The sequence below is a fragment of the Platalea leucorodia genome (assembly GCF_965183815.1).
Source record: "Platalea leucorodia genome assembly, chromosome: 4".
In the NCBI taxonomy this organism is placed as follows: Eukaryota; Metazoa; Chordata; class Aves; order Pelecaniformes; family Threskiornithidae; genus Platalea; species Platalea leucorodia.
In genome coordinates, this window is record NC_138826.1 from 24,707,286 (window position 1) to 24,721,997 (window position 14,712).

Genomic DNA, 14,712 nt, shown 5'->3' on the forward strand with positions numbered 1-14,712 from the left:
TGAAACAAGCATTATTCAAGCATCAAAGGCATTGCTTGGCATTTTTGAGCGGGCATCTCTGGGAAAAGCAGAAGTCAGTCCTAAAACCTAAAAACTAAAATGGTAGTTTAACATAAGCTAATTTTTTTTCCCTCACCTTTAATAAAGGAGACACTGACAGGAATGAAGCTGGTTGACTACCAAAAGTAGTATGGTTGGAAATACTATGACCTGAGTCTTCTCCACAAAGAATTTGGCTGGTGTTAACATAGCTATTGTAACCACGCCTCAAAAATAAATATACATTTTTTTATAAAGTTGGTTTTTTTAGGTTACAATATAATACAGGGATTAGAAAATTCACTGTAGCAATGAACTTCTATTAAAAACTTTTGAATGTGTTTGATTCTTGTGATAGAACAAGTGGTTGATTGCAGTGAATATTTTTAGTGTTGTGTTTTGTTTGTTTTTTTTATTAAAGTAATTCAATTACTTTTTTCCCCAAATTCTAATCTTTTGTTCCCTAGCATGTATGCTTTGCAGGGGTTGGAGGGTGTCTGGTTTTTAAACACCACTCTGCTTTTTTGTACATAGTGCACACTCCTGAAGTCTTTCAAATGCATTGGGAAGTTTATACAAAATGGACATTGTACAAGTAAAATGCATGTTTACTTTTCGGAGGTTCAACTCTAAAAACTGTAAAAGAAAACTTTGAATCTTTAGAAACTTTATTTTCGTTAATTATGGTGACTTCTGGGGTAATACACATTCATATTAATGCCTTTCTTTACAAATGAAAAAGCCAGCCTTGAGATAATCATTAGTATTAAGCACATGACCATGAAATTGAACTGTAGGAAATTAAGTATTTCTGAGCCTATAGCTCTGAGCCGGCTGAATAGGTTATTTGTTTAATCCCTTTCTTGGCAGAGTTGAAAAGAATAAATTTGAGAAGCAAATGCAGAAATCTAATTTAGTGAAGTCAGTTGACTTTGATAATACAACTAAGTACATTGCATAGTAATGAGCAGACCGGCCCCACTTTGTCTTGAAGTCCTCCTGTATTTTCTTACTCGGTTATGAGTTACCACCATCTGATGTGCTGAGCAGATGTCTCGCTAAAGAGCAGGTTATGATAAGGTCAGCTGGCCCAATTCGATCTACTCTAGGGAACCATTAGCTGAAAACTTTACTTTCTGAAAATGTATATTTTCCTGTAATGAGTGTCTTATTTCTAGTATAGTTAAATTTATATGTAACCATTATGTTCTGCCATTTGTGTTAACAAGGAATGTCGGGGAGAAAGTGGGATAACTGTGTAACTTTCCAATAGTACTTAACAAAGTATGATAAAAGAGTGTGTCCAAGTGGTCAGTAGAAAATAGGCTATATTACAAGCATGAAAAAGTTGTGATAAGAGATAGTATTGCTGTAATAAAAGGGTTTAATGTTTCTTGGAACCTCATGTAACTTGAATGAGCACATGGCACTTGTGCATAGAGCCTATGTATTAGACTACGCTTACATTTCTGTCAAAGAAACAGGAGAGAATGGAGGAAAGTCACAATCAGTGTAGTCAATAAGTACAGTCGTGAATAGCATAGCTAACATGGAAGTAAAGTCTGAATTTTGTATTTCTCTAAGCTGTCATGAACTAATTACAACAAGAGAACAAAACCGAAAGCTTTTCAATGTTCCAGTTCTTGATATTTTAAAATTATTGTGTTAAATGGCTTGATGGAACCTAATTTCAGAGCTCATTTGCTTATTGTAGTACCTTCTGTGTTGCTGTAATTACATACTGCAATATCTTGCAAAACCTCCTTTGTGTTTTTAAGTGTGGAATTGCAAGCTGCATTTGAAATTCATACCTTATCACTAAATCTTGCAGCTATTTGAAATGCTATTTCTGTCATGAGTGTTAACAGACTCTGAAGAGCTGGACTACAGCTTCAATAAGCAGGGCACAGTGTCTTGGTTTTCTTAATACTATGTTCTTTTGTCTTAATGTGTGCTATCATTTAATATTTATTAATAGCAATTGCTTCTTGAATGACAATGCAAATACAAAGCTGATAAAGGTTAGCGATTACTTTGATTGTGAAGTCCTAAAAGAATAACTGTTTTGTCCCCTGCTCTTGTCATTAAGAATGAAAGGTGTTTTGCCATGTTGGGACCTCTCCTTAATGACACTGTATTGACTGCTGTACATGGAATACTTCCCTACATTGGAAGATTGCATGACTTCTGAAAAACTGTGTTGTACAGTTGCTGGTTACTTTCTTGTTAAAATAAATACAATAAATACCCTTGCCTTTTAAACTGTAAAGGTGTAGAATGATCAGTTTGCTTGCAGTGTTTTAAGTAGTAAAGTTAAAAACAAATCCAGCATTTTCTCAAGTCTGTTGTCATACAGACAGAAACTAATCAGCAAATTTTGTCTGATGACTTTCCACAGAGTGGAGAACGCCTGCACCAAACTTGTTCGGGCAGCCCAGATGCTGCAGGCAGATCCTTATTCAGTACCAGCTCGTGACTATCTAATTGATGGATCAAGAGGCATCCTTTCTGGAACGTCAGACTTACTGCTGACATTTGATGAAGCGGAGGTAGGAATCCCAACATGACTGGCATAGGTATCTGCACAATAGTATTATTAATTCAAATATTCACCTAACTGAATTAGCTAATCTAAACTATTGAGTAGATGAATGTATTTTTGATTGTTTTAGCCCGATTGGAAGCATATTTTGCATTCCTGTCAGAAGAAGCTTAGGCTTGTTGCTCTGTTTTGTTAAGAGCACCTTTGTATGACATGATGTGTAGGTGTAGCCTGTGATTATTCCTCAAAAAGGCCAGATTCCATCAACCCTGTCTTACATCTTGCTGACACTTTTCTGTATTCCCTTCACCATACCCATTACTGATCCTTATATTCTCTGTATACCTTCACTGCAAAGCCCTAGGCCACTTCCTAACATGTCTGAGTCATTAGCTGTAGCAATTTAATTGGTCTTGGGGTATGGGAGGTAATACAAATTTGGACTGTCTGGCTGGTTAGCCAGAAGATGTGTTCTGATAGATGTCACAGTTGCTACATTTTGGCTGCTGCACAAGCCAAAAAGTGGCTCAGAGGTGCTGTTTGTCCATCCTCAGATGGACAAAAACTCAGAGTTGCAAGGAAACTTAAAGGAGTTTGAGTGTCTTGTGTTTGAAAGTGTTTCTTTGTTACAAATCTTACTTACTCTTGTGATCCTCTTTCTGGGAATGTGGAGTCTTGCTTGTTTCTAAATAGCAAATATCATGCTACTATGAGGAAATGAACCTCACACTGTTAGAAATGCTGATGTTAATTCTAAATTTTACCTGTGCAACAATCTGTTAGTGTATGAAATTGTGTTATTCTTCCTGCTGTTCTGAGTAGTCTAACAGGGCATCCTTTTCTCTCATTTAATCAGCTCATGGTACTGTTAGCACATTCCTCTGAAATGAGGAGAATGCTATGGGATTTCTCCGTGGCACTTGTGATTACACATTATTTTAAGTGGTTTTTAATAGATACTAAGAAGTGTTATAGGACAGAATTGCAAGGAAGTTAATAGCCTTTAATCTCCCTGCTTCCAGTGTTTAGAAGATGAGTTGACTTCTGTGGAGTTAATGCTTCATTGAACTAGTCTCTGACAACTGCATGTTAACTAAAAGAAAAATATTAGTCTGGAATGATTGACTTTTCACAAATACAAAACTTGGCTCTGTTACATAATCCTACTATACATAATCCTACTATGTTTCAAGATAAACTAACATTGAGACAAAACTGAAATGAGTTTGAGGAAACTATGATCTGTTCTAGGGACTGAACGCTGCTTGTGGTTGATATGAATTAAATGTTAATTAACTCATTCTTCAGTGAGAATTGTATGTGGTGTTGTCAGAAATAATGTGGTTCAGGAGGTTAGAAGATTAACTAACTGACAAAGAACTCTGTTTTGGAATCAAGTATGAACTGAAAATGTTAAGCTGAGGCAGATGTCCAGAGGTGAAGAAAGTACAGTCTTCACAGATTTTTCTGGAAAGCTTAAGATGTTGGATCTACCTTTCCCACTGGAATGCTGGATAATGCTTTATCCATATGTAAAGCTCTATGGTGAATAACATTTCCTCTGAAAGCTTGGAGTCTGCTTTCTATGTAGTTTTGCTTTGTGATTTAAGTTAAATATTTTTTTTATTGATGAAATTGCAATGAAAAAGTTTAAGCATGCCAGCATACTTAAAGGCACTTCCTTATAACCTATTTTCTCAATGCTATCCTTCATTTATCATACAAAGTGAAAACACTGGAAGTAGGATTTTGCATTTGACTAGTGGAATGCTGATTAAATATTGTCTTTGTCAATACAGCACTCTTGAGTAATTGTGGGTAACTTAATCAGTATCCCAGACCTTCGTGATTGCCCATATGTCATGTTAGCAAATGCTATACCTGTTCTGTTCTAATAATAGGCTTGCATTTCTAATTCAAGTGTAACTTAGCTTTGTCTAATAAAGGATGGAAATTCCTTTTTTAGGTCCGTAAAATCATCCGTGTCTGCAAAGGAATATTGGAATATCTGACTGTGGCGGAAGTAGTAGAGACTATGGAGGATTTGGTGACATACACAAAGAATCTAGGGCCAGGTTTGATTTGCTACAGCCTATCATAAACATACTAAGTATAGTCTTTTCCACTGCCTTTTTTTCCCCCCTCCAGCACCTTCCTCACCCAAGTTTCAAGTGTTTGGACAAGGATAAAACAGTTGCTTTGAAAGTGTCTGTTTGAAAGAGTTTTAAACTAGAGCGTGAATGATGACTATTTTCTGATTCACATTCTCTCTTAAGAATGCAGAAGAGTCAGGATGTTGGTAAATGATATGTACTGTACTTTTCCTACAGTGTATTATATGAGGGAAGTAAGCATGCATTAAGCTGATAAAATGTCTGTACTGAGATGGTTAGGCCTACTAGAAATTTCTTAGAGTAGTATAAGCTACATATCATGTATTAACCTCTTAATGAGGTTGCAGAAATAACTGTCTTGCAGTATAATACAAAAGCACAGCTGTTACAAAAATTCTTTTTATTCATTATTTGATGCTCTTTCGCTACTTGTTACTTCACTCTGTTAACTCACACTTTCACTGGTGGAAGTAAGCGATTGGTAAGTGAAGCACTGGGTTGCTGTACAGGAAACCTGCCATTAATCTCTGTCATCTACTACTCCATATGCTTTCGTTTCAGCAAGCATTAACTAGTTTAGGTGTTTAACGAAAGCATTCTATAAAATTGCAATGTTGTGGTGATAATGTAGGAAGATGTTGCAATTAAAGTTACACTGAACTAAAGAATGCTTATATAAACAGAGCAAGAATCTAGCTAGTACTTTATATATATAAATAAGAATACATATGTAGTGTAAGAATAACTAGCTCATAGATAAAATGACTAGCAGCTCTCATGTCACAAAGCATGTTTGTAGATTATCCTGTTTTTATTTAACTTGTGTATACTTTACCCTGTTTATAGATGTGAAAAACTTTAAGTTCCATATGAAGGTATAGTGTTCTCTAAACTTTTCTTTGTCCTGTGAGAAGTTACCTTCAACTAAATAGATTTGCCTCATTTTGAACGGGAAAAGATGAAGCAAAAAGGGCAATCATCTCTTTCCGTGAAACTTGTTCTTTTACTTGGTATACAATTTCGGTTTCTCTGTGGTCATTGTCTTCCATGTCTTTAAAATGGAAGTTTCCCCAAACTTCAGTTTACCCTATTTGGCTCAGTCACAAGCATTTGGGACTTTTCACTGAACCTCACAGACATAATTTGCTGTTATGTGCATATGATAGAAGTAATAGGTGTTGGGCAAGTATGTTAATTTCTTAGAAGTGAGATGTAGGCTTGTACCTTTATTGCAAATAATCTTCTCTAAACTCATGCTGTTCTGAATAAATAATTAATCTTGTGCTTCTGGCATGCTGTAGAAGCACTGTCTTTGCCTCAGGTAAATACTGCTCGACACTTAACAGCCCATGCCCACAAAACTTTTTAAGCCTGTAGTCCTTGTTCTCTTCAGCTGTATCAACGGGCACCTGAACTTAACTGTTAATATGAGCACTATATAAATAATAGGAATATGAGCATGTACACTTAAAATCAGCAAAGTGCTTATAGGTTTTATGTTGGAAGTAGAGAGGAGAACATGATTACCTATTTAGGCTTTTGTCATTTGAAAGGAAAGGTGGTTCTGCACAATTTACCCCTCTATGCTGTCAGTGCAGGGATTCTACTACTTTTTAGTGTTGTCATTAAAGCTCATTTAACCTTTTTGTTATATTAAGATGCTGAAGATGCTAACCAGCAGAAAAGTAATTCAGCCAAAGAGTACAGAGCTTTCTTCCAGTTTTTTCCCTGTAGGAGAAAGGGAGAGTGGGACCACAACAGCACCAATTTAAATCAGCTTAATTTTTTAGGAAGCTGTGTCTAAAATTTCCACATGTGCTGTGTGGTAAACTTTACAAGTCTTAGCTATTGAAAATAGATTTGCTCTAGAATAAATTTAATTCTTTCCACACTTTTAGAGCACTGAAATATTTCTAGCAGAACTGAAGTATAAATAGATACAATTCTTGAACTCTGGTAGAACCTCAAGGCAAACAAACCAATCCCTGATGTTTCCTTTTTCTGCCATTCACAATTAAGGCTTTGATGAAATCTTAACAAAAAAAGGGAAAAACCCCTGTAAATTAGCTTCCAGAGTTCGTGAAGTGACTTCATGTCCTAAAGTAGTCATTTTGGGTATTTTCCTATTTTATTGCTAGGATTTTAAATCAAGAATTTTGAGGATTCCATTCTGCTTTGCATAGTGGCTAGGTTTTGAATCAGTAGTTTCTCTGAAGCATCAGGAATGTGTTTTAAGTAGCAGCTGCTAATATAAAAATGAAGTTTTAAACTTCATTATAGTTGTCATAACTCATTACATTTTGTTCTTGTTTAGAAAGCTCAACTGTTGCAAATTAGACTTAATATTACATTTCTTTATTTATGACTGTGTTCAATTACTTTAATCTTTAGGAATGACAAAAATGGCCAAAATGATTGATGAGAGACAACAGGAATTAACTCATCAGGAACATAGGGTTATGCTCGTAAACTCCATGAATACCGTGAAGGAGCTATTGCCAGTACTTATTTCAGGTATTTTCGGCTTTAATTTTTAATATCACTCTGAATTGCTGTCTATTTTGAGCTGGAGTTCCAGTGTCTTATGTTTATTAAAAATAACAGCCTTGACATTGCTTCTGTACTGATCGCAAATAACTGTGCTTCTTGTATTAAAGCTACAAGCTCTTTGAGATAAAATGGTCCATGCAAAATAAAATGTACTACCTCTGTACTAATGCAATAGGAGGTCACCTTAGCATTGGTCGTATCTTGCATGTACCTTTTTCTAATCTATGGTATTTTCACAGCTATGAAGATTTTTGTAACCACGAAAAATTCTAAAAGCCAGGGAATAGAAGAGGCATTGAAAAATCGCAATTTCACAGTAGAGAAGATGAGTGCTGAGATAAATGAAATAATCCGTGTATTACAACTCACTTCCTGGGATGAAGATGCCTGGGCAAGCAAGGTATGTTTCACACCTATGCTTGTATATAGAAGTCTAATTTTTATCTACTGTGTTGTACACTTTATAAACTTGTGTTTTTGGGACTGTTGAAATATGTATTTGTGTATCAGTTTTGTAACACTTTGTAATCACATCGTATGATCCCTTCAAGGTCAAACAACATCTTCAGAGATGATGGTATTAATGTATCTTTCAAAATTAGCTTTCTCTCAATAAGCTAAGTTAGAGGAGTATGGTATTTGAAGGTGGTTCAGTGGCTACATAATCATATTTGACAGAGGAAAGTTAAGTGAAAAGCTATCATTTTATACATTAAACTGGTCTTGTAGCTAGGCTTTCATAAGTGAGATTACCTGAGATTTTTCTCCTAGGCATTACTAGAAAAGATAGGTTGCTGTCATGTTCCTTGTGCAAAAGGCCTGAGGTTGACAAGTTTTAGTCAATTTTTGGGGATCCCTCCTTGAATACTTCTTCCTTTTCCCCTGCTCCATTTTTAGTCTGGACAATGGGAGTAAATTGCAGGTGTTTGCCTTGTCTCAAAGAAATAGATGTTATGTTGAACAGCCTTTCTGGATAAGTATGATGTCTGCGAAGCTGGCATACGGACAGTATTGGTTCCTAACAACAGTAGTGTTAAGCTGTGCAAGCAACTGCAACCACTTACCTCAAGTTAAATGGTGCTCTTAAGTGATACCCGCTGAAGATACTGAAATGTCTGGCAGACCATAAAGCAGGTCTGACAGACAGAATTGTAAAAGTGTTATTATAGGCTTACAAATAAATGTACCTGCATAACTGAAATTCCTGCCAATTTTTTTGAGTACCTTGAAGTGAATTGCTGAAGGGATTTTTTTTAAGGATTAGTGCTATAAGCAACAAGTAACTGTAAATATATTTAAAGAAGATATTGAGACCCGAAGCCAGACTTATTAACAAATGAAATCTTGCAGAAAATCTAACATTGATGTAATCTAGACATTAAAATCACTTTGGCCTATATTGTTTGGCACTTGACCCTTAGTTTGCCTTTTGAGTTATTTTGTCACTATCACTTCCTTATTATGACTACTTTATGCATCTTTGTTTTTGTTCTCCTGTTTCTTACCCTTTTCTCACCTTTAGAAGGTAAGCTTTCTTCCACACCCTACACCTCTACCTTGTACTAAAACCAAAAAAGCATGTATGTGGGATTTTGTGCTGTGTGCAGACTGTGTGCTGTGCAACTTTTTATTTGTGTGCCAGCTGTGACACCATACTTATATATACACACATGGAACTTTTAAAAGGATCTTAATAGCTCTGTCTAGCTACATGTAGAATTGGCTGTCACTAAGAGAATGGTAGTTGCAAGCTGAACTGCATTAAGATTGTCTTTCTGAGTCTGATTAGTTAGCCCAAGATTTTAGAGCACGTTCTTGCTGAATGCTTTTGTGTAATTTATGTTACTAGTCTCTGTAGCTACAAATAAAGGGTCCAGTCATGCAGAACAAGCTTTCTGCATGCCCAGAAAGCTTTATTAAATCAGGAATTTTGTCTATTCCATAGTATTTCACCAGCAGCCTTCCTTCAGTTCAAATGGTTGGTGTTCTTCAGGTCTAGGCCTAAAACTTGGATTTTGTATGTGCATTTTTTCAATTCAGTTTTATTTTTGGATTTAAGCATTCCTGTATTTTATGAAACACAAATACAGTTTTGTTTTTTTTTTTACACAAGAAATTTGGAAATTTTCATGGTAAAAAAAAATGACTGTTGCAAAAAGTTGGCAATTTAGCCTTAGGAAATTCTTACTTCTCTTGCTAGTGAGGCAGATTAATAAAGGATTTTAGTAAGACAATAGTTGGCGTAGTAGCAGTATTTCCAAATGGAAAATATCACAGAATGGGGTTGAAAGGGACTTCTGGAGATCATAATCTAAGTATCATTCAGTTCTGAGTTGAGAACTTTTTAATTGTATTTTGTTTTTTCAATTAAGGTAAGCTGACAATTTGGAACTGTAGCACTGGGCATTAACCAAAACAGTTATGACAAATAATTTGAGTTGAAAAATGCAGTGGGATGAAGAAGCAGGAAGTAGTTTGCTAATGCACACTTATTACAAACCTTTTCCTGTATTTGTGCATATATCTAACGTTTGACTTATTTTTCTGGGAGGGAGAGGGAAGAACTCTTTAATTCTACTTGAAATTACTGTTGCATGCATTTTGTGCCTGGTGGTCAAGGGAAAGGTATTTTCCTCATGCTTTTCTGCAGCAGAGGAAGGTGTGTTTGGGGATACATAGCCTTGAATTTTTACCTGTGTAGTACATGCTACTGTTGATGTTGAAGTTTATTTTATGTTTCTTATCCTATCTTGAATTGTTTACACATCGAAGTATCCCAAAATCTACATAGAGATAGTGGAGAATGAACAAGTGTATGGAGCCAGAGTTGTAGGCTTTTTTGTAAACTATTTTGTTGGTCTTTCCACACTCTGAAATGCACATTACTGTTACTGGATTGCAATAATCTTGGCTTGCACCAACACTGGATTTTTTAAAATAGCGTGCTGATTTGGAATTGAAATAGAATTGAGCAAATACTGATCTCTAACAAAATCTTGAAAAAAAAAAAAAAATCTGTATTTATTTCTTCCATTCATAGCTTTGTACCTTTTTTCCTTGAACTTTTAATTTTACAGAGGAGTTTAGCTTTCTCTTGTATTTTCTTAGTGTTTATCTTTAAACTTGAAGTAATACTCAATTCAAACATCTTCCATTTCCATAGAAATGGAGGGAGTTAAAAGTTGTAGGAAGCTGAGAAGTATCTAGTATATTGCAGGATTGAACCCTGGATGATGACTAAGCTATCTATTCTGCCAGAAGGCTGGCTTTGCCTATTTTCTTCAACATTGCCTTCTTTGGTAATGAAATGCAGATATTGCTAGACTAGACCACTTTATTGAGTCAGAGGTTGTGCTTTATATTCAACAAGGGATTGTGTAGGATTTATTTTGCTCCTTTTCAAAGCAGTGCCAAGACTACCTGCTCTATGAATAATCTCAATAATCTCAAAATTCTTGTAGTGGCAGAAGTGATGCATAAAGGTATCTTGAATAAGTGCTCATTTGCTTTAGGAACTGATTTGCAAAAAAATAACTTGCTCTTTTTCCTTCAGACAATGTTGCCCTAGTTGTTTAACTTGATTAACTGAAGTTGTTTATCTCTTCTGAAAAAGTAATAGTGCTGCTTGTGTTGATGAAATCCCTTTTGCCAACAGGGAACTGTGGGGAGAGGAGGGAAAGAATCCTTTTTTGCTGATAAAATTACTCTATATGAAACTTTTTTGCAGGATAGCTGTAGGATTTTTTCCTTTCTTGGTTGCAACTGATATTCTGCTGGCAAATCCCAAAGAGTAAAATTTTAATCGTACTTAGCTGTTTAGGAAGGAACAAGGCATTTAAACAGCTCCAGAAATCAGGAATATCAAGACACTTTCAGGCAGTAAGAGCTTGAGCAAGTTGCTTTGTTTTGTTTAAATTGAACATTGCTACTTCTGTCTTCCTGCTTAATAGCCTGAATTGGTGGCAAAGTCCAGGCATTTCAGGATTGCTACACCTTTGTCGCTTGCCAAGTATCTGACCCCAGACACAACTGTGGCAGAAACAAAAGTGCAGTATCAACAAACCTAGTTAAGAATGCGTTCTAACTTCCTATTTAAAAATTACTTGTTTCATTGCAATGAAAACTCTCTATCAGGCTAAAGCAGAGAGGGATTCCTTCCCATGGCAGTTTGGGCTGGGAAGATGGGAAATCTGTGCTTTAAGAGCAGTTGTCCTGGAATAGTTCGACTGCTACAGTTGGATTTCACCAGATTTTTTTGAATAGGAAAAAGGAACAGTATTTTACAAACATGAGCGCAGAGCCACACAGGATAGCAAGATTTACACTGCAGAGCAATCCAGTTATATAGCCTTCATATGCCCGGACAGATGGATCCTGTTACTGCTTGGGTAGTGCTAGCAATTACAAAATCATGAGCGTAAAAGTTAAAATACCCTTGATTTTGTCTCCTGATATAAGACTTCAGATTTAGAGGCTTCTGTATAGTTTTGCTGAAACTGCAACTCTGCAGGCAGCTGAGACAACACAAAAGCCTGTGTTAGTAAAAAGGGAGGGGTGAAGACAGTTTTCCCCACACTCTCCTTTTTTCAGCCATCCCACACCTATCATCTCATCAACACACTAAGCAACATCTGTTGCCTTTTTAAAAATTCAGTTAGTTCTTTGTTTCAAATTATTTCTGGGTAGACAGGCCTGCAGTAGACCATTCATTCCAAACTAAAGTAGCTTCAGCCCATATATAAAACAGAAAGCTTTAACACCTACCTTCACAGCTAGCAAGGTTTTTATATACATTTGAATACCTAAGTGATTCTTTACTTGTCTCTTGTCATATATTAAATGCACAATTCTCAAACTATTGACAAGATGACTTTTAAAAGAATGTGCCCACCTCCCACCCCTAGCTGCGTATTCTACCCTTTTGAAGTTTTTTCAAACAGGTCCTGATCTAAGCTCCAAGACCCAGTTTCTAGATTTGAGAACCAACCTTCCATGTGAAAATGATTCTGCTTTTGGTGCTGTCTCTCAGGCTGTGATTCAAGAGCCCTTAAAAATATCCAGCAGTGTCGTGTGACCTTTTGGAATGTCGGTTGCTGAATTACATTATAGCACCTTATGAATAGCTGACAGACGAACGTGCCTGAGTAAAACTAGCTTAAATGCCAGAATGTTTACAGTGATGTATCTCTGAGACTAAGCACACAGAATGGGCAACTGCACAAATATGTGGCAGTTCTTTAGTGTTGTCAGGATATCACATGCTGTACCAGATACTGATTGTCGATGCTAGTAGGCTCCTCTTCATAAGAGTTAGATGTGTACAGTCTAATTCAGTTAATAGCGCAAGAGCCAGGCTTCTTTTCATCATCTGTATACTAATCATGGGATGTCAGATGCATTTCAAATTATTTCCATGACATGCGTGTTAAAAAGCTATTTTGGCTTTTTCCCAGCTTTCTACTTAAGGTACTTGTTACTCTCTTCACTGTCTTTCCATTTGTGTAAGATAGAAAACTTCTGGCCTCTAGTGGAGAGATGACACATGAACAATTAACAGAGTATGCAGAGAAATGAGAACCGGATGGTTTTATCTCCTCTAGTCAAAGAGGTGTTGGATAATAGCAGCATAATAGTCAAAGAAGCAGCTTCTCTGATGCTCCTGGCAGAGAAGTTCTGAGTTTAAAACAACCACGTGTGAATACATGAGTTTGTCTCTGAAGACATTAAACTCCATATCTGAGAATTCCCGGAATTAGCTGGCAGTCTTATTTTTCTGTAAATAGCAGTGGTTTGACTTTAAGCAGTAGAGCAGGTGCAAAATGCAGATGTACAACCTCTTACACAGAAGTAAGTAGTAAAATTCACTGGCCAATTTCCATTTTTGAAAGTTTAATCTCTTTGTGACAAGTTTTCTGTGTGCCCTGATGTACATTAAAGAAAAAAATGGAACTAACTCCAAGACGTGTGCTTATTAGAGCTCTGACTTTAGAAATTAAAACACTAGTAAATAAAGGAATAGGAAAATCACTAAAATTGCATGCATATTTTCTGCATTTTGAGTGAAACGAAAATGTCTGTCTTAATTGGGAAAAAAGCAATTATGACCTGCTAGTTTGAAAATGGGTTTTGCACTGCTTATATGGGCGTGTTTCTGTAAGTAAACTGTGCTTTATGGAACTTCTGTCTGCTTTGGCTGTGTTGACTATTTGTGCTTTGATTTTTTTGAGAATCATTTTGGTGGTTTCTCTTTTGTAAAGGACACTGAAGCCATGAAAAGAGCTTTAGCCTTAATAGATTCAAAGATGAACCAGGCAAAAGGTTGGCTGAGAGATCCAAATGCACCTCCAGGTAATATTAAAAAAAAAAAAACAAAAAAACAAACAAAAAACCCAACACACACAAACAAAAAAAACAGCACAAAATATTTTGATTTTTAAAGCTGTGAATAATTCTGTTGTGTAAGACAAAATTGCCTTTAAGCATTAATAACTCATATGTAGTGGATCATTCAGAAGGAGCCTGTATTTATTAATTGCTTTAGATACGGGAGATTGAACAAGTTGTGTTTAATGACCTGGAAAGTTTTGCTTCTTTGCAGTTGTCTAAATAATATACTCTGTGTAACATACATGTTTTTTCTTTTCATTCCACTAGTGAAAACAAAAACCCATAAATTGCATTGAACAGTATTTAACTGCAGTGGTTGCTAATACATAAAATCCCTCCTTTTGTATTTTCAAATTGGTATAACTTTAGATTTGCCTAATGTTAATCTTTAAGCATTTTCCTTTCAGTCTTGACATAAAATTTTTAACATGAAAATCTGCCATAAATACTGTAACTAGCCACCTTTGCTTATATAAAAGTTTTGCCTTTGTATGCATCTTTAAAGCATATAAAACCAGGTAGAGGCCTGTTCCATTTGGACTTTGAAAGACTTCCTCTGAAATTGAAGCCAAAATAATACAGCTGTAAAAGTTGGAAGTGAATTGTTGTTATCTGTGGAGCTGCTGCTTATACTACTTCTGACCTCATTCCCCTTGCCACAATCAATTCCAGAAACCTCAAAGTTATTTTCAAAGTTTTCTGTCATTGACACTGACAATTAATGAAGTAAACTATTAAAAATTCAGTAGCTAAGGACAATTGCAAAGATAATTGTAGAACTTACTGCAGATCAGATTTTACTGGGTGTGTTACTTTGAACTAACCTCTTAATATATTTGTCATCTTTGCGTTCCTTATGGTAGGATTTCTTTGAGCCAATTTCATTATTATTATGTCATGGAGGAACCAGGACTTTATGGGTACTGGCACCTCCACTATCTACAATGCTGCAAGATGGGATCAGGGTGGGTTGCAAGTAAGAGGAATGTTGTTCTTGCATCTTCTTTAGCCAAAATCAAGTCAGATTTGCAACTGGCTGAACTTAAGGCTACATGAATCTTGCCATGTTGCTCTTTCCCT

General features: G+C 35.9%; 1 protein-coding gene across 3 annotated transcripts in view; it reads left to right on the forward strand.

Moving 5' to 3' along the window:
- The window catches only part of VCL (vinculin), a 64,058-nt gene that overhangs the window by 27,279 nt on the left and 22,067 nt on the right, over window positions 1–14,712 (forward strand). For 2 of the 3 annotated variants that reach the window (XM_082309350.1, XM_082309348.1), the window contains exons 3-7: window positions 2,438–2,588; window positions 4,548–4,656; window positions 7,087–7,209; window positions 7,485–7,645; window positions 13,503–13,593. In XM_082309350.1, the coding sequence (XP_082165476.1) occupies window positions 2,438–2,588; window positions 4,548–4,656; window positions 7,087–7,209; window positions 7,485–7,645; window positions 13,503–13,593 (635 nt within the window). Of the gene's footprint in view, window positions 1–2,437; window positions 2,616–4,547; window positions 4,657–7,086; window positions 7,210–7,484; window positions 7,646–13,502; window positions 13,594–14,712 lie in introns of those variants that run through there. The other variant, XM_082309349.1, reaches the window with a different exon arrangement.